Here is an 18906-nt window from a genome sequence, read left to right on the forward strand (position 1 = left end):
AACCTTCTTCACGGTCTTCAGGAACCTTCAGGTTCTTCGCTGACCGTTCTCGCCATATATAGTTATCGGTGGTCGCTCGTTTCCGCCGGACCGTATATCAACATTCGGTAAACAACTGAAAGCCAGAAACTGATTCACGTCGTTGAAATTCGTTCACCAAACTTTGTATTATTGATTTTTTAAAATAATTGTTGATGACACATACACACTTAAAAATGAACTTCACCGCATAGCACGCTCCTAGCCAACCATCATTTCGAATGATATCGTTATCTGCCCTGATTTGTTGAAAACAGGAGGCGTACGCCTTTTTTGTGACACTTATGAACGGCATAAGTGTCACAAAAAAGGCGTCCATCTCCCGTTTTCAACTAATCAGGCAGATAACGATATCATTCGAGATAACGGTTGGCTAGGGGCGTGCTATGCGGTGAAGTTCATTTCTATGTGCGTGCGTGTGTGCGTGCGTGTGTGTGTGCGTGTGTTTACTGCTACGTATTTCACTTGCTCTGTCCGATTATACTGTTCTGATTATGTTGTCTGATTATTATACTGTGTCCGATTACAGTTATACTGTACACTTCCTGTCATATGGGAATTGCGAAAGGGTAAGCGAGAGAGTCGGACCGAAAAAAAAAGCACACACGTTCTCTCAATAACTTCCGCTTTTCTTCAATGCCTGAAACAATATACGGGGATTTTTAATGTGTGTGTGTGTTTTTTTTTCATTATCAGGACACGGAATAACACCACGGGCAAAAACTGGGCAAACTTATTTCGTGTAAAACCCTTATCGAAGCATAAATCATTCAAAAATGATACGTATTTCACTTGCTCATTCTCTACTCTTGTTCATATGCGACTAGAGGAAGTCTCTTCTGATTACGTTGATTGATTGAATCGATTAGGTCGATGAGTTCTGGAGAGATAAGACACGGAGCTCAATATTGTACCGCCGTAGGGCGTTTACAATGTATGCACTTGAATCCTAGCATTTTTTTTTTTTTCTGCACACATCCGTGCACTTTCCAGACGAAACAAGCAATTCTTTCACCTAGCTCACTTCACACCCGCATTTAGACCAAAGGAACCGAAACAGAAAATGAATAGCGAATGCCTTCTAACTCTCCAGCACGCACACCACGTCGCCGCCATTTTGGTTGCGGGTGGTCGTCATTGTCGTCTGCAATCGTTTCGTTTTTAGGTTTCGTCGTCTGCTTTCGCATCGCAGCCTACTTTGGACGTTTGGGCGCCCATTGGGTGGTCTGCGCGCCAGACGCCCGCAGAAAAAAAGAACAGGAAATCATACAAAACGAACGTGAACAAGATAAAAAAAATGCCCCCGGGTTCCACGCCACAGGAATAGGCCGGAGAGTCGAGAACGATTATGCGGTACAACGCAGATCTGTAGCGATAGAAGGATGCCGATCCCAATGCGACTTTCTTTTGTGCCGCTGGTTGATATGTCAATAACGGACGAGAGTCACACTGCACTCTTAAAAATGAACTTCACCGCATAGCACGCTCCTAGTCAACCATCATCTCGAATGATATCGTTATCTGCCCGGATTTGTTGAAAATGGGAGGCGTACGCCTTTTTTGTGACAATTATGAACAACATAAGTGTCACAAAAAAGGCGTACGCCTGTTTTCAACAAATCAGGGCAGATAACGATATCATTCGAGATGATGGTTGACTAGGAGCGTGCTATGCGGTGAAGTTCATTTTTAAGAGTGTGTGAACGCGTCTAGAAAATAACGTTTGGGAAATGTAGGATTGTTTTGGAACAAGCAGCTTCTGCACTCTTAGAAATGAACTTCGCTGCATGGCACGCTCCGAGCCAACCATCATCTCGAATGATATCGTTATCTGCTCGGATTTGTTGAAAACGGGAGGCGTTCGCCTCTTTCGTGACAGTTATGAACAGCATAAGTGTCACAAGAAAGGCGTACGCCCCCTGCTTTCAACAAATCAACGTCAGATAACGATATCATTCGAGATTATGGTTGGCTAGGAGATTGCTATACGGTGAAGTTCATTTTTAAGTGTGGGTATTCGAAAAGGAATGAATATCTCATGTTACCGAACATCAGAATTCGAAAAGATACAAGAAAATGCCCGTATGTCTCAATTATCAATAAATCAATCAGTTCGTCTTTAGTTATATTTTTCAATGGCATGTAGTGCGTGTGTACGTGTACTCGTAAATTTTAATAAAATTCCTCACAACATTTCAATCAGTCAATCAATCAATCAATTCGTCATTATCTTTTCTTTTTTTCTTTTTTTTTTTTTGCGGTGCATAACACTGGAAGCGACCAGAAAGCGGCGCAACTGTTGCTTGACGAGGGCACATCCTCGAAGATGCTCAGCTCAGCTAGCAGTGACATATATCCAAAACTAAATGCACACAAGATTGGTACACCTGAACTAACACCACACTCTTAAAAATGAGCTTCACCGCATAGCACGCTCCTAGCCAACCATCATCTTGAATGATATCGCTATCTACACTGATTTGTTGAAAACGGGAGGCGTACGCCATTTCTGTGACACTTATGCTGTTCATAATTGTCACAGAAAAGGCGTACGCCCCCCGTTTTCAACAAATCAGGGCAGATAACGATATTATTCGAGATAATGGTTGGCTAGGAGCGTGCTATGCGGTGAAGTTCATTTTTAAGAGTGCACGGACAAAAACTGGACAAACTTATTTCGTGTAAAACCCTTATCGAAGCATAAATCTTTCAAAATAAATTGTCCACAACATCACAGCCTATAACCCTCATTTGCTGGTTTTTAGTCTTCTGTCATCATGTCCCTTCATTGTGTGTCTCCTTGTAACTATTCGTCAAACTCGAGGAAAAATGTCATCAACCATTTGCCCCCAAATCCTGATTTCATAACCGGAATTACCATCCAATCATCGCAGTCTATACGCGAAGGTGTTTTATTTCCCACGATCCGGACTGAACACGATCGAGCCACACTCAATCAGGAAGCGAACAAGTTCAATGAGGTGGCAACAACAAGTATACTTATGCAGGCGGAAGTCCCAGTTCCAATGCTATTGCCTGCAGCCTACATGTGTACAAAAACACGCCACCGCACAGTTGACGCACAACCGACCCTTCGCACTCTCCCCCAACGCACCCACAAGAAGTGTGTTCCCGCTATACTTTACGTACGTGGGAATCTCTTATATCGAAACGTTCGCTATATCGAACTGTACACTTCCTGTCATATGGGAATTGCGAAAGGGTAAGCGAGAGTGTCGTGCCGAAACAAAAAAAAAAAAAAAAAAAAGCACACGCGTTCTCTCAGTAACTTCCGCTTTTCTTCAATGCCTGAAATTATATATATGGGGATTTTTAATTTTTTTTAATTATCAGAACACGGTAGACGTGGTCAGTGCGTATCAGTTGATGCAGACACCTTTGGAACAGTAATAGGTCTCAGTCCTATATAGGTACTGACTATACAGGAATTTCGCTTAGCTTTTTCAGGGGCTGTTATGATATTAAAGAGCCAATCACGCCGGAACTCTAGTATATTGTACGGCGTTCACGATAGCAGTTGCGAGAACAAAGTGATCGGAATCCCCGTTGCAAAATAAACTACTGTAAATAAATGTTATCTGACCATAAAACGCACAGTCGCGCGCGGGAAACTGCCAAAAGGCGAACTGAGACTATACGAGGAACCTGGAGCTGTTAAGGACAACGGGCAGAAAGAATTCGCGTACGCGGGACCGGCTGCTCCGCTACAACAAGTTAGTTATTTACTTGTCAAGGCCTCTGCTTTTATACAGGTTTGTCATGTGACCAGGCCGTTGTCCTTATAGGTCCAGGTTCTTCGTATAGCTATGTACTAACAGGCATATACTCAGCCATCCTAATGAACTGAGACTAACCTGGACATACGAATGCAAACACCGAACTTGGGCTAAACTAATAATAAACGAACCAACATGCTGCGCTCCGTAGTGTCCGCCCTGCTAAGCCTAACGGAAGCTAAAATGTGGCTTTCGTTCGCTACTTCGACTTGGACAGACATGGAAAACACGTGAGTTCGAGGGGTCAGGCGTCGATGAAACGGCGATCGACGAAAAGGCGTTCGACGAAAAGGCGTTCGATGAAAATGGCGTTCGATGAAAATGGCGTTCGATGAAATGGCGTTCGATAAAACGGAGTTCGACGTAACGGCGTTCGATGAAATGAGCGGACACCGAATTTGAGTGGTTAAATAGTGTCGTCGTGCTTTTAAAACACGGCATATCATCTTAGAGCATTCCAGCATTCTCCTTGATTCTCCTTGTTACAAGAACGGGAATTTCGAGACCGGGGATTTCGCGACCGGGAATATCGAGCTCCTCCCAAAACCAGAACCAAGAAAAAAAAAGGTAATCGGTCATATGAGTACATTCTCCTCCCCTTCTGCTCGCTCCACACCACATTTATTTTTTTTTAACTCGTGCCATGACCTGTGGTATAGATGATGATGATGATGATGATTCGGGTTTTTCTGGCGCATTGACAACTACGGTCATAATGCGCCATTGCAATGATAAGAATGAACTAGCTAAAAGAAACTAGAACTAGCTGTGGTATAGAGCTCCTCACTTGCATGAGAGACCATGTAGCATAAACTAAAGACACAAGGATGACGACGACGACGAGCTGGCGTTTAATTGCACAAAATCATCAATAAAAAAAAATTTGGAGACAACCTACCTGGGAAAGAACGCACAAGCCAATACGAAACTACACGAATGCGCATGGACCCGGTACAAAGCACTTCCCTCAATTAAGTAACATCTTCATTGTAAACAGTGAAAGCATTTTACGAACGACCTCGAACAGAAAAACGTGGGAGAATCGGAGAGACGGCCTTCCTCGTGGCATGCTTGGCTAGCTGAATGATCATCTCCAGCTGCATCTTCAATATGGGGGATGATACCTTCAAGGACAACACCTTCCTCTCATTACATTCTTTATTCCTCCGCGGAGTCAATCGGTTATCTGGGCTCCATTGTTTACTACTAGATGCTCTCACGGACGTGGAATATATGCTCGTGCGTTCGATCGCCGTCAGGGATGGACGAAGAAAGAAGGGCACCTCATTTCCTGCCAAACGTGTTTGGTTAATTATGAAGGAAGCTCGTCCCTTTAATTAGGTGTGCAAATTCGGATAGTAAGCGTGCATTGGATTCAGCATGCACAACCTTCGAGGATACTAGAAATGACGTTACGCTAATTTTGTATTACGCAATGCTTAACGTGAAATCAGGGACGCGGTGCAGTATAGTGTTGATTTATAATTCAACGTGCAGGGGGTAATCTAGCGAACGATGGTTAATTTTTACCCGTGTTGGGCGCTGCATGACATAACACAACAGCATAAAAAGACTCATGTTATAGTCGTGTTCAACCTAAGAAGGAGAAGAAATCTAGTCCGTCAGCTCTCAAAATATTACTGCGCCGTGGATAGGATGACTGGACACAGTGAGGTCACGCTCCCTCCTTGCGCAGGATAATGTAATCTACCATTCTAACTCTGCTTCTGCTTCTTTTTAAGTGTGTCCAGAGAGAGGTCAGCCAATATTTGGCTTACTACTCTTCAAAAAAGTGACACAAAAAAGTTACAGACACAGGTAAGTGAACATGGGCGGAAGCACACGTGCTCACTCACTCACTCACTGACACTACGCTGCGGCAGAAAGTGCGCTCCCCTGCTGATGGCACATGGTGGCGCTATCGTATTTCGAATACATTTGCAGTACCATATATGGGTACCTTAAGTATACGGTGTCTTATGAACGCCTGAAAACAAATACCACAATCACATGCTAGAATTAAAAAAAAAGACATCCTTCCACACTCCAGTACTTCATGAATGGGTACAAGAAGTACACACATATATCACGTAGCACGTAAAATTGAAAAACACGCGCGCATACACATAATACAGTTTCACAATTGCGTGCCACAGCGGCAGGTATAGGATAAATTACAAACCGCAGCACATCCACCCACCACCGCCAGCACATCCAGGAAATCCCGTTCCTATACCATAGAGCCGCTTCGGCGCAAACGTGTTGTTACTGGAACAGATCAAGACAATCATCCCGTATTGATCCTAACTACTATCATCAATCCAGGAAAAAAAGAAAAACTGGACGGTCCTCCCTCTCTCCCACGCGTCCTCTGTTATTACTGTCAATACTATAGGTTCGACTCCCGCACAAGAAAAAAAAAAAAAAAAGAAACACTACTATTTGGCCAGTCTCATGGACGCCGTGCGCACAGTACAAACTACCAGGCGTATACCAGGACGTTGCCTCTCTGGTAATACGCCGGTTCTTTTACAAGACGCGCTGTCGGCGACTTCTGAAAAGCGCCGGACGCAGCCGGTCGGAACGGTTACAGTTAGATACGCACAAGCACCCTCTCTTCACAGAGGAATCTCCGTCACGTTCACTTTCACTGGCCCGCTTTCTATCGTGATTATTTGGCGGATGTTCCTCTCACATGGCATAGTTGCCCAATGTTCTCAAGAAAGACCTTCGGACATGTGAGTGGGCGACAAAGAAAAGTGTTCGAAGTGTTCTGCAAACAAAGTTGTGGGAAAATAACGAGAATTCAGCAAGAATAGACGATTTTTAAAAAAATGCGCGCGCCACCAGCGCGCGGCGCAAAGCATCATGGGAAGTTTGGGGACACTGCTCTGTCGTCTGCTTCGGTTATGGAATGGTTTACCTCGGCCACGTGACCTCGGCTGACGCTGCTGCTGCGCACACCGGGAATGTTGTTGTTCTTCTACCTCCGCTTCTAGTCTACTGTAATCAAATGAACTTTGTCTGGTGTACGGTATCTCGTAATGCTGTAAGACGCTCTGAGTTCCCATGGGCTAAGTTATCTTGCTTGGCTACAGTTGGCAATACAAGTTATCTTGCTTGATGACAATACACACTCTGAGTTCCCATGGGCCCTTGCGTGCCACAGGTGGGCAATACATTTGGCAATACTCTAAGGTCCCATCCTACAGTTGGCGATACAAGGTCTATTGCGAATAGTTTCAGCACCTTAAAGCTGAAAAAACAAACAAACAACAAGAAAGAAGCGTGGAGTGTGTCCATCAGGGCTTTCTGAGCGACGTACTGGTTGGTGATTAACGCAGTATCACATACCCCTGACGCACGGGCACGAAAAATGACATGCGGCGCCACACGGATATAATATATATATATAATGGCATTTGTCTGAATGACAGTTTCTGCTTAATGAGATCGACACAACTTCATTCGCCGATGAAGTGTCTGATCTGGCCCCCATTGTCTGCGCAGAGTAACAATTTTATTTTTGCACAAAACCACTTTGTACCGTGCAGGACAATATTATTTCATAATTTGAGGTGACACGAGTACTATTCTTTGGTGAAGGTAAAGCTGAAGTTTATATTAAAAAGAAAAGAAAAGAAAAAGAAACACCGACAAAAGCAAAAGAACGCGTGACTGAGCCGAAGGAACGGCATCGACACCATGGCGTTTAATGTGATTACGAACTGACGTGTGGCGCGACCTTCGTGAATAATGCCATTCGGAGATAATGTCATTTGTTCTGCCCGTGTGGTACATCTTACATTTAAAGGTCAGCTTTCTGTTTCTGCTTTCGATTTCACAGATCGGTTGACTCTAGTTGACGGGTCTACATGGTTATGGAAGGAGGGGAACTTCGCCGCTGAATGTATGTCAAACGCCAGGTACATTCTCTATAAGAAAAAAAAAAAGAAGTAATTTTAGTCCTTTTGGTACTAAATGCATTGCCACAAAAATTACTCCCTTTGGAGAGTAAATGCACGGGAGTAAATGAATGTCACAGAGTTGGGACTGCGTTTCACGCTATGTTCTAACAATTTCACGTACATAATTCGTGTGCATGAATGAAAATACTATGAATTAAACCGTCAACCGTGATATGTCGAGTGAGACAAAATCTTGCGACATGCGTAGGGCACAATTCCAGGAGAAAGAACCTCTAACTACTTTTTTCCTTTGTGTGACTGGAACAATTCGAATTCACGAAGAGCACATATTTGCGTAGACTATTGCATTCAGGAGACCATCTGCGAAGTTGAGTGACTATTTGTAGTCCTGGGGAGTAAATTTCTGAGTTAGGGGACTAAAATGAGGAGTAATTGCAGTCTAGGGGACTAGGAGCTGCAATTACTCCTCATTTTACTCTTTTTTTTTTCTTCTTAGAGCGTACTCGAGGGTCAATCGTTGACCATCGTATATACCTGGCGTTTGACATATCATTCAGAAGCAGTTCCCTTCCTTCCATACCCGTTCAGACCCAAGCGTTCCATGGCTCGCCCTCGTACAACTTGGGACAAAAGTTTACGGAACACGGCACTGGCGTATTTCTTCATGGGAGTGGCCCCCTGCTACATATCAAGAAGATATCGAATAAGAAACGGGTGTTTGGCTATTCTGTCCATCTCTCAATGTGTGCGTCCACCTCTGTTTGCTGCTAGGGTGTCGCTCAAATGGAGAAATGTCACAACCCCGTGTTCCGTAAACTTTTGTCCCAAGCTGTACCACGTAAACAGCCAAGTAATGAGAAGGAAATATTTCTACTTCCTCGTCCCATTATATATCTTCCATCTCAAGTCTTCATGTACATCAACAGTCTCCACGCTCCCACGGAGGCCCAGCCAGTCATCATCAAGAGCCAGCAACTATCCGTTATCCAAAGGTGAAATTCCGCCCTCCGCTTCACATTGCACTCGATGACCTTTCACGCAAAAAAAAAAAATAAATAAAAAAGTAAAATAAACCACTGCTTAGGCTTCGTTTCCAAGCCTCTTAAAATCATCGCACCGGCCAAAGGTCAAATAGAAAGCGGACAGCGCGTGAGGAGATAGCGAAGAAGCTCAACAGGCTGGCTCCGTGAAGTGCCCTGTTGCAGATGGGCACGAGTGAAAGTGCATGGGGTCCTCTTTCGAAGAGTACTTACACATCGTGCCACGAAAGTGTGAAACGTGAACTCTCAGCCGCGATGACCTTGCGTCGGGGAGGACTTGCAGCTTCGAGCGGTTTCGTGATGCGGGAGGGTACATCGGGAGTGATCGAGACCGGCTGTTGAACTCGTTGCTCTCCGACGAGTGGGAACTCTTCAAGTTTCGTGGAGCTAGGCTCCTCGTTTTCTGTGTCAGTGGTATCGGTTGATCTCGAACTCGACGAAGGCGCGAAGATTGGATGCTCGATGCAGCCCTTGTCGGTCGTGCAACTTTGTCGCTAAAAAGGAATTCCGTGTGGTCACGTTGACTTGTCGAACTTTGTTGAACTGATTATTCAAAGTCGTGAACTGTTCGCTGCTTGTTCATATTTGTCAAGATACGCGCCCAGCCAGCACAATATATTGGCACAATATTGGATGGATATCGGCAATACTGGTCCAAATGCTAGAAAGATTACTCTGCAGGTAAACTGACTGCCAGAAGTTAAGGAAACCAAAAGAATCAAAATACGCTGCCCGTCCCAATATCACGAAGAAAGGGCTCTCGGGGTCATCTCGAGAACGCCGCCTACGGGGTGAGGGATAAGCGTCCAAAACTGCCAAAATACGAAATGGATGGCTATCCAGTGCTCCGGGCGACAGGGTGTGACCCTGTGTCGTCGACGGCAACAGACCCTGAGCACTTGGGAGACACCGATTTTCCTATCTTATGAAGCAGCCGGCCGCGAACGGGATGTTAACGTACTTAAAACTGTGACTTACGGAACTGAAACATTGATTTTGTTTCGCACGAGGACTCAAACCTCCGGACCCAAGAGGGCGCTTCCGCGAATTTTCTAAAGAACCCGCGAAACCTGTGCTTTGGACTCTCCAAGATTATAGGTGACGTCACCGGCAGCATTGACGCCTGTCTCCAACGGCAGCGCGCGTCTCCGCTCTCCACCCGACGTTAGAAGACTGCCAGCAGCTGTGGCTTCGAGCGGTTTCGTGATGGGGAGGGTATATCGGAGTGATTGAGACCGGCTGTTGAACTCGTTACTCTCCGACGAGCAGGAACTTTTCAAGTTTCGTGGAGGCTCCTCGTTTTCTGTGTCAGTGGTATCGGTTGATCACGAACTCGACGAAGGCTCGAAGATTGGATGCTTGATGCAGCCCTTGTTGGTCGTGCAACTTTGTCGCTTGAAATGAATTCTGTTCAACTGCGTGTGGTCACGTTCACTTGTCGAACCTTGTTGAACTGTTTAATCAAAGTCGTGAACTGTTCACTGCTTGTTCATATTTGTCAAAATACGCGCCCAAGTGGCACAATACATTGGCCCAATATCGGCTGGATTTCGGCAATACCGGTCCAAATGCTGAACTGCAACATTTGAACCTGTATATTGAACCAGTATTGCCGTGTACTGGACCAAGTGCCAGTGTTTGACTATTGGACCAGCATTGCCGATATGCAGCCAATATTGGGAATATTGTGCTGCTTGACTCAATATTGGCTGGGCATAGGCAATACTGGATCAGTATTATGACTCACACCTCCGGCCCAAAAGGGTCAGTTCAGTAAGTTGCGCGCTTCCGCGAAAGAACCGGCGAGACTCATGCTTCGGGTTCTCCAGGGTTATAGGTGACATCACCGGGAGCGCGCATCGCCGCTCTCCACCCGACGTTGCAAGACTTGCCAGCAGCTGAAGCGATCGAGGAGAACGGAAATCGCCTTCCGGAGAAGCAACGCTGTCGGACGCGTGGGTATACGAGCGGCGCTCCCATGTCGTATTACTTGGTCCGAATTGGAAATTACTTTTATGACACTTCCCAGTCACATGGAGAAACAACATGTTGAGAGAACACAGTTTGAAGCATACGGAAGGATTCTGAAGGCGTGAAATGGGTCTCATGCGCATGACGTCACGCGCAGCCTTTGAGCCACGTGACTCGGGAAAACACGGGGATACATCACAGGCATCATACCAACGCCACCTAGATACAGAAGGCCTGTCGAATGCCTCCTCTCTCCCCTTCGCTGTATCGACGACCCGCACCCCTACGTCATTGATTACGTAACGACGACGCGCAAAGCATGCTGGTGGCTACTATCAGCTTTATCAGGCGACGCGCTTTTCCAGCTTCTTGCCCATCACAGCAAAATATACCCTCGAACCGGTCTTGTCCCGATGTCACATGTTTGTAAACAGAGGGTCGTCTATACGTGGTCACATAAAGCAAGAATTCATCTGCTACCGCGATCGTTGTTTTAAAGTTTTCCCATATTGTACGCGGGGACGTTCACTGCTCGCAGACGACAGTGGCTATATGGCTGACGGTGACTCGCCCTCATGGCCACGACCGCTGAAAGCACGTTCGCGGTTGGCTACGGCCGTTGAAAACACAGTCCTGATTGGCTGACTCTTAGTTGTTACGTCACGTCGACGAGTAAGCAGGCTCTCTATATCTACTTGGTATTGGTCATACCGCGGGCCGAATGGAGGCAACAGCGTGTGTTTTTACAATATCCCCTCGTAATTGTACGCACTAACGGCTGCCCCCCTACTGTAACTATGTTTTCCCGAGTCACGTGAGCAAACATGACGTCACTGCACAAGCCTCATTTAGTCCGTATTCGGAGCCGGTGGATGAGGGACTGCATTGGTCGAGGAACTTTGAGGAAGAGATACGAAAACGTCGTCCTGAACAACTGCCCATCAATGTTGTATCGCACACGATGTCTTCCTGGGACACACTCTCTCGAATGTGCACCCTCTATACGACTATGCGAAGTAACAACACGTCGTGAGAGAACAAACAAAAAACTATCGCCTCTATTAATCCTATATGTCTGTCTTCGCGTATAACTGTCTGAGGAGGAGATGCATCAATTCTCATACAACACATCCTATTTTGCAAGCCAGCGCAAAGGCCTGTTTTCTTGGCTTGCACCACTTCCCCATGACGGCCATCATTCACAATCATAGCAGCGACGTGTGGCAATTGCATGGACGAATCCCACCGGCCGTCATTTTGTCGCACGCGGCGCTGCCATGGGGATGTGTCCGCTGTTCATCATCCTGTCTCTAACTCTCGTCCACGTCTCAGCTCAAGCAGTGCTTCTCACAGCGTGTCCGAACAGCACTTTCACCTGCGGAAACGGACGCTGTGTCTCCGTTAGCTATGTCTGCGATGGTGATAACGACTGTCAGAACAACAGAGACGAAGATGTCTGCCGGAATGGATGCCCTCGAACGCACTTCGAATGCCACAATGCAACGAGCAGAAGAAAATGTATTCCTAAGAGCTTCGTCTGCAACCTCAACGACGACTGCATCGACGGCGAAGACGAGAAGCAATGTGTGCCGCGTTGTACCGCGGCGCAGTTCCTCTGCAGGGATAACACGTCCTGCGTGGCCAGAAGAGTTCTCTGTGACGGTGAGCGCGACTGCGCCGATGGCTCTGACGAAGTTGGCTGCTTCGACAGTTGTTCGGAGTCTGAAGTTCCCTGTAACGTCTTCGGGCGTCCGTGTTTGTCTAAGCGCCATGTTTGCGACGGTGTGCAGGACTGTCTTAACGGAACTGATGAGACGAACTGCATTCGGCAAGACCCTGAAGGACACCGCTGTGGTTCTTGTCCTGAAGGTCAGTTTGAATGCCGAGATCAACTTAGGTGTCTCAGAGCAGATAAACGTTGTGACGGGGACGTCGACTGCAACGATGGTTCTGATGAAGTAGGGTGTCCTCAACGTGTAATTTGTAATTCGACTCAATTCCTCTGCAATGATGGAACAAAATGTATTCTGCGCGGCCAAGTATGCGATAACGTTACCCACTGCAGCGATGGCTCTGACGAGTTCGGCTGCGACCCTTGCGAAAAAGCAAACTGCAGTCAAAGGTGCACTTCTTTCCTGAACGGTACAACAGTGTGTTCTTGTCACCACGGCTACAGACTGCTTCCTGACGGAGTGACTTGCGAAGACATCGATGAATGCGTGGGTGACAATCCGGGTTGTAGCCATATTTGTACCAACAGGAAAGGTTCGAGGTCTTGCTCTTGTTTCGAAGGATACCGCATGCTCGGAGACAGCATTTGCAAGGCCGAGGGCGCGGATGCTGTGATGGTTTTCGCTGTCAGGAACATGATAAAGGGGAAATCCTTGAACGCGAATCGTATATACGACATTCACCCCACGAAAGGTGACGCATCGGCGGTAGAAGTCGATATTGAAAGACGAAAGCTGTACTGGGCCATTACAGACTCGGAGGGCAGCACAGTCCATTCGTGCTTCCTCAACGGCACGGACTTCAAAGTCGTGGCTCACTTTTCGAGATCGAAAATTGAAGATATAGCATGGGACTGGTTTTCGAGGAACCTTTACCTTCTTGATTCTTGGCGTAAACGTATCGTTGTCTGCACGCATAACGGGGATGCCTGCGGTGACTTGATAGTCGACAATATCAAAGTTCCCGGGAATCTCGTTCTTGTGCCACACTCGTCTACAATGTATTGGACGGAACTGGGGAATCCAGTAGCAATCGTGACAGCCGGCATGGATGGAACCAATGCAACTCACCTCCTGGCTGGTGACCTTCGTCACCCTTCTGGTCTTACCTACGATCAGATCACCGACAGACTCTACTGGTGCGACGACAAACAAGGGACGATCGAGTCCCTCGACGTCCCGACCATGCGACGACGCACACTGCTGGGGAAACAACGTCGCTTCACGCCTGGAAACCTTGACAACTTCGAGGACCATCTTTTCTGGATCGACTGGACGACGTCGACGTTCAGGATGAGCAGGAAGTTTGGAAGTAACTACAGTGCTGAACTGAGCATCGGAGACACGTCTTCCATGAAGACGTTCGGTCTCTACCACCCTGTACTGGTACAGCAACGTACATACAATCCTTGCAGAGAGAACCCTTGCAGACGTATTTGTCTGTTGAGTCCGGTGACAACGGCGGGTTATAGGTGCATGTGTGATGATGAAGGCTGTGATGTGGGTCAGTCGTGGGACGGATGTGCTGGACAAGGAGGCAGAGAAACGTTGACTGACTGATTGATTGATTTGAGCGATTGAACATTCACTTATTTCTGATCTGACACGACCGCAGTATAAGGGTTTATGGACGTTGTCGGATGACGTTCTCGTGGTGGCTTTAAGAGGAACAGTGAGGAGAAAAAGGTTACTTATCTAATCTTATCTATATACTCTGAGCCTATATTTCCATTGTCATCGTTGGCGTCGGGTATACCGTATTAGACTCCCTCGATTACGTCGTGAGATTTGCTCAGGGTGTTCTCGGTCAATATGTATTTTCCTCATTCCTAATTTTTTGAGTTCGCTTCCTTTGTTTGTCCTTTAGTCTGGCTTCCTCCGTGTGGGATATCGCGATGTTTGCTGTTCAAGCAGTTTTTTTTATGTTATAGTTCTTTTAGTGCCAGCGTATATTTTCCCGGACCACAAGTATTGGACTAGCCAGTCCTGACCCTGTCGGACTAACAACTCCACATTTTTTGTTTTCGTCTATTAAAGAGTCTCTTGAGGTAATGCATTACCTTATGTAACAAAGCATTGTGTGGTATACATTATTATTATTATTATTTTTGCATAGTCAGTATTAAGGCAGGATGCTAAATACCGTAGTTCCCGTGTGATTACTAGAGTTTTCGTAACCATGCACTTTACTTCCATTCTTTGGACTTGGAACGCATCAAATGTTTATCAATGCCGTGTCAAAAAAGAATTCAGGGGTGGCAAGAGTGTGTGAATGTAAATAAAATTAATGTGATCGACTTCGTCTGATTCAGAGCGCTTGAAATCTGAGAAATAAGAGAAATAAGACCAGAAAGCGAGGCACGACAATTCCTTGACAATGTTGTAACATAGCGCCGCCAGGATTAGTGGAACCACAACCGAAGTTTGGTGGAGATTGGGGAAGTGAAAAAAAAAAGTCACGAAATACGCTCGTTCTTAGGATTACTTAGTAGACTTGTGTGCTCTATATTCCCCTTTGAATCTATAACTGTGTGTCGTCACGATGCCAGAATACTTCGTGTGGGCTAGTGTGCGCAGAATACAGAGGAGGGATAAGAACGGTTGTTTCATTCAATTTTGGCTCAACAGTAGACCCCACTGGAATTGAAACCCGTGTTGGTAGATTCAGATACAGCTGAACCGCAAGCGCTTCAGCCGTGCGCTTTCGGCAGACGCGCCAGCCATTTAACGGCAAGACTGTGTTCAATTCTCTCATTTCATTCCCACAAAACACTCTCGAGAAATATTGTTCGTTCCAGAGATGTCTGAAGAGCAGCATTTCGTCAGCCTAAGCATCTGGCTGACTATACCCGATCCTTTTTACTCTAACCAACCCTCGAGTGCTCTGTTTTGTACCATGTACATGTGTACCAACATCACCGCCCGGAAACTATGAGAGGCTCGCATTCATGTACTCCGCTCATTCAGACAGGCCTCTCACCAGCGCACTCATCCGGGTCAAAAGCTAAACAGCGCAATTACGCGATCACTCAGCGATAAGGCCTGTTTCGCTCACCGCACATCCCACGCATCGCTGCGCACAACAGAATGTTGTGTTTGCGTAATGAACTATGGAGGTTCTCATGCACGCGAGGCGCGTGACACGGAAAAGACTTGGAGAAGACTGGTTTGAACGGTCAACACTGCCCTAGTCGGCTTACAGTCACGGTAGTCAGGACTGCGTGGTGTCGCAGCAGCTCAGTGCCGGAGATTAGTGTACCTGACTACTAGTACCCTCTGTATACACAGAGGGAGCTAGTAGTCAGGCACTCTAGCAGAGAGACATGTATTTGAAGACAGACCAAGAGGAGGAATAATGGGACCTTATATGTCGTTCATTACAAGCTCATCTTGAGTCCAGTCTGGTCTAATACCCCTGTCGGACGACAAGACCAAAGGCCTTTGGGAAATTGGCCTTTTCGAAAAATGATCTTTGACAACTCTGGGTGACAGACGGCAGCGTAAAGACCCTCATTAAAAACTGACCTTTGCACCCAACGGAGCTCCAGGACGGCCTTTGCGATTCAAACCGAGGCACTCTTGACAACAACATCTCAATTCTCAAGTGAAATATGAACCATTTAAATGAGACGAAAAGAGTACCCCTGAAGATTATAACCGCGTTGGTAAAGTCTTTGTAGGATGACAACTTTAGTACGGGACTACAGAATTAAATAGAAGCGAAATATAGATGGCGCAAAGGCGCCAGCAACAAGAGGCTCCTCTACGGGCATTACGGCGCGTCTGACAGGGGCTACTCCAGGCCATTCCAAAATCTTAGGACGAAAGGTCATTTAGAGCACCATCTGACAGGAGTACCAAGTGATCTACCGTGATTGTGCGGAACGCTCAGTGAACAACCCTGCCCCAAAAGTTTTGAACAACACTGCATGCCAAGCCCGCACCCTTCAGAGCGCGGTACCTTAGCTGGCGGTCATATAGTTACAGAATAATCGTGGGTTACATTTCTTTATTCGTTTCTTTTTTTCTTCTTGAAAACAACTATGTTCCGCATCTCATCAGCAGCGAAGTGGTGCTTCAATGTCGCACTAAGAATTTGTAGGTGGATGGAACAACTCCCATCACCAGGTGCGCTCTCTTGGGTTTCACTCAGAGCTATAAACGGATCTGGTTTCACTAGGCCTTCCGATAGTCTTCCATACTACAGATCTCAGTCTTTTAAGACAAGGAGGCACGTTTTTTTTTTCCCTCGCCATTGAAGAAGATGTGGGGCGTACGAAATCACATTCGTCACGCGCAGGGCGTCCAGTTCAACTTCCGCGTTGTCTGCTGCATAAAGCAACACGGATAACACCTCATCTTCTCGTTCTCAAGTGTTGCACACTGCATCAAATTCTACTTATAGAACGTGACAGTTTTGTCACGGCCCATTGCCAGGGCCGCGGTTTTGTCGTGAGCTATGTTAACGTTTGTCCTCCAGTTTGCGAAGAAGGAAAAAGGGCTGTCCCAGAGACACGTCGTGTCCATAAACCTTCGCGCGAGGAGACCAGCGGCCGACGTGCGGAGCTGTCACCCATGAAGAGACCGGTAGCGGTATTTCGACGCTGGCAAAGGCCTTATCAAAAGTTGACGGCGGCCTGATCATCGAGGTCACGGTCGAGGACAGCCACCATGCGGGAGCTATCTTTGAGGAGTAGTTGTCAGAATGAGAGGCTGTCTCGTCGAACTGGGTTGTCGGGGCACGCAGTGCGACGGGAATGCTAGGTTAACTGGCTCTGTCGTTACGTCGATGCCGCTTTGAAGCACGTTAGTTCTAGTTTCACGGTCTCCGCGCTCGTTATACCCTGTGCGGGCATGGTTGCCAGATTTGGCTGCCTTTGTGGGCTACGGCGACTTGGGTATTTTCCAACTTCTTTGCGGGGGCTATATTTTAGACTCCTGTGTAGATAAATCGTGATAAGTTTGTTTCTTTGTACACTTGTTTCTTTGTTATTGTTGTATCTATATTAGTTGTTGTTGCTTCTTTGTTTCTTTGTAAAAAAAATAGTAGTTTTGCTCCTTTTGGGGACTAAATGCATCGCCACAAAAGATAGTCCCTTTCGGGAGTAAATGAATGTCACAGAGTGCATGGAGACTGCATTTCACGCTCTGTTCTAAGAATCCCAGGTACATAATTCGCGTGCATGCATGAAAACACTTTGAATCAAACCGTCAACCGTGATACATTGAGTAATATAAAATCTTGCGACATACGTAGGGCACAATTAGCGCTAACTGGTTCTTACTCTGTGTGGGTGGAAAATTGCTATGCTAGTTGAGTTATGATGCCATATGCCATCAAATTCACGAAGAGCATATATTTACGTAGACTGTTGCATTCGGAAAACCATTTACGAAGTTCGGTGACAATTTGCAGTCCTGGGGAGTAAATGTCGGTGTTAGGGGACTAAAATGGGGAGTATAATTGCAGTCTACGGGACTAGAAGCTTCAATTACTCTCCACTTTGCTCCTTTTTTCTTTTTTTCTTGGAGTGTTGGGTCACAGCTAACGACCAAGTACATTCATGCAATTCTCTCTCCCTTGATGATCCGCCTATACAGTTTTCTTACTGACGTCCCAACCCTAGAGGGCACTAGCATCGAAAAAGCGACACCGTCGCCATGATAGAATCCGGCGACGTTTTTGTTTCGTTTTTTGTCCGCTGCCATATATGCTATTTAGAAGTCTATTGACGTTGAAAACATGAATATTCTGGGGTACGGTCTGAAAGGTTCAGGACCTCATGACCTATAATGGTGACAAACACGCTATATAGCGACAGTGGCGTCATGTGTTCTCTATCGGTAACGATGTGCTCCGGCATGCTTCCCTTTCCTTAATCAATAAAATGTCGGCATTTTCCGATGACGTATCGATATCACCTGTACTGACCTTTATCAATAATCTGTTTCAGGTATCGATATATAGATAGATATTCTATATATAAAAAGATTCCGAGAGTTTTACACATCTACTGCCTACACATACTCACCACGCTCTCAAATAGACGGCCGGATATTGCTAATTAACTCGCCCCATAAGCACATCCAACTCGCAGAGCACCTGCTCTATAATACCTCCCATGGCTCGTACAATAGGCGGCCCACTAAATGCCATGAACCCTTGCACATGGGGCAGAGTGAGTTTGATTTATGCCCGCGATTAGCATGGTAGAATATAGATCGTAGTACTCCTCAAAGAGGATGGCTTAGCGGAGGGGAGAGAGAGAGAGAAAGAGAGGAAGGGGGGCATGCTTGATGGTAACGTGCCGCCGTTTAGATTTTCAACAAGTGCTCTATAATCATCCACTCTTCCGAAACGCTTTCGAAGAATGCTGGCGTGTGGGTGGACGGACGGTTG

The 18906-nt window shown here is 46.4% G+C and overlaps 3 protein-coding genes across 3 annotated transcripts in view; 2 read left to right on the top strand and 1 right to left on the bottom strand.

Annotated features, from left to right (window-relative positions):
• The window catches only part of LOC135366666 (uncharacterized), an 83002-nt gene that overhangs the window by 45855 nt on the left and 18241 nt on the right, over positions 1–18906 (bottom strand). The gene's annotated exons all lie outside the window — the stretch shown is intronic.
• Positions 1–18906, top strand: part of LOC135366064 (uncharacterized) — a 43163-nt gene that overhangs the window by 15577 nt on the left and 8680 nt on the right. The window lies entirely within an intron of this gene.
• LOC135366063 (low-density lipoprotein receptor-related protein 1-like) lies at positions 12032–14803 on the top strand. Its single transcript, XM_064598710.1, has one exon. It carries the CDS (start codon positions 12054–12056, stop codon positions 14064–14066), a length of 2013 nt encoding a protein of 670 aa, XP_064454780.1. The 5' UTR covers positions 12032–12053; the 3' UTR covers positions 14067–14803.

The sequence above is a fragment of the Ornithodoros turicata genome, chromosome 8 (genome assembly GCF_037126465.1).
Source record: "Ornithodoros turicata isolate Travis chromosome 8, ASM3712646v1, whole genome shotgun sequence".
Classification (NCBI taxonomy): domain Eukaryota; kingdom Metazoa; phylum Arthropoda; class Arachnida; order Ixodida; family Argasidae; genus Ornithodoros; species Ornithodoros turicata.

Bases quoted from the DNA above. Each gene is read 5' to 3' on its own strand.
- LOC135366063 (XM_064598710.1), top strand. From the start codon at position 12,054: ATGGGGATGTGTCCGCTGTTCATCATCCTGTCTCTAACTCTCGTCCAC.